General features: G+C 33.6%; 1 protein-coding gene across 1 annotated transcript; it reads left to right on the forward strand.

Moving 5' to 3' along the window:
- On the forward strand, nucleotides 1-744 carry LOC106302702 (putative F-box protein At3g18340). Its single transcript, XM_013739162.1, has one exon. The coding sequence runs from the start codon at nucleotides 23-25 to the stop codon at nucleotides 740-742; it is 720 nt and encodes a 239-aa protein (XP_013594616.1). The 5' UTR covers nucleotides 1-22; the 3' UTR covers nucleotides 743-744.
- The last annotated feature ends 323 nt before the right edge of the window (nucleotides 745-1067 follow it).

A 1067-nucleotide genomic window follows, 5' to 3' on the forward strand; every position in this document is an offset into this window, starting at 1 on the left:
GTTGAGACGCGGTCGACAAATTATGACCAAAAATATTCGATTTAAGTTATGTGGGATAGGATACGATAGTAATAGATCCGAAATAAGTTACAAGTTATTTGGGTATCATTATTATTACGAACACGATTATAAACTTGAAATATATGAGTGTGCATCTAATACGTGGAAGTATATCAATGCCCCTTACGAAGAATGGCCAATAAAAGAACCGTTAGATAATCATATATCACTTGGTGGAAATTCGTATTGGACTGCTTATAACATCGAGACTAGCGAGTATCTCATCCGAAAATTTGATTTTTCAAAGGAGATACTAAAGAACTTTTGTATTCTACCGTGTATGAAGAACCATGAGGGAGATACTCATTACCTCTCGGTTTTTAGAGGAAACCGGTTTTCAATGTTAGAACAATGCAATAGAACAAGTGAGATAGAGATTTGGGTGACGGAAAAGAAAATCAAAAATGGGGATAAGGAGGATGTGGTATGGATGAAGTTCATGAGTGTCTCAATACCTGACATCCCTAGGTTAACCTTATCTAACCAGAGTTTAGGACGTTGTCCAAGTTACTTCATTGATGATAGGTATGAAAAAAGCTTTGTCCTGTGTTTTACGGACGAAACTAGACATGGTTGCATTTATATCGCCAAGGGAGGTTTGTCAAGAAAGGTTAAAATAGATGATGTGGGTGATGGTTATAGTCACTGTATATATGTTCCAAGTTTCATCCCCATTCCTTGAGAAAGTTCAAATTAAGATAACAAGAATCAAAAGCTTGCATGTAGAGGGTTAGCGTATGATCATCGATTATGTATCTTGTATTGCATTATATGGCAATACTGGGGCCGAGCGGGATGAATTTTTGAAAATAATTTAAATTATTAGACTAAATATTAAATGTAAAATTTATTAATTAAGAATAAAAATATTAGTTACATTTTGTACATGTTTTTTATTTGTGGAAGACTACATAAACCATGCTAAGTTGATAATTAGTTATGTTTTTTTTTCTTAGGGTGGCATTACATCATTTCTTGCTAAGTATTTATGTGGTGCATTTTATATT

This window comes from Brassica oleracea, chromosome C1, assembly GCF_000695525.1.
Source record: "Brassica oleracea var. oleracea cultivar TO1000 chromosome C1, BOL, whole genome shotgun sequence".
Lineage (NCBI taxonomy): Eukaryota > Viridiplantae > Streptophyta > Magnoliopsida > Brassicales > Brassicaceae > Brassica > Brassica oleracea.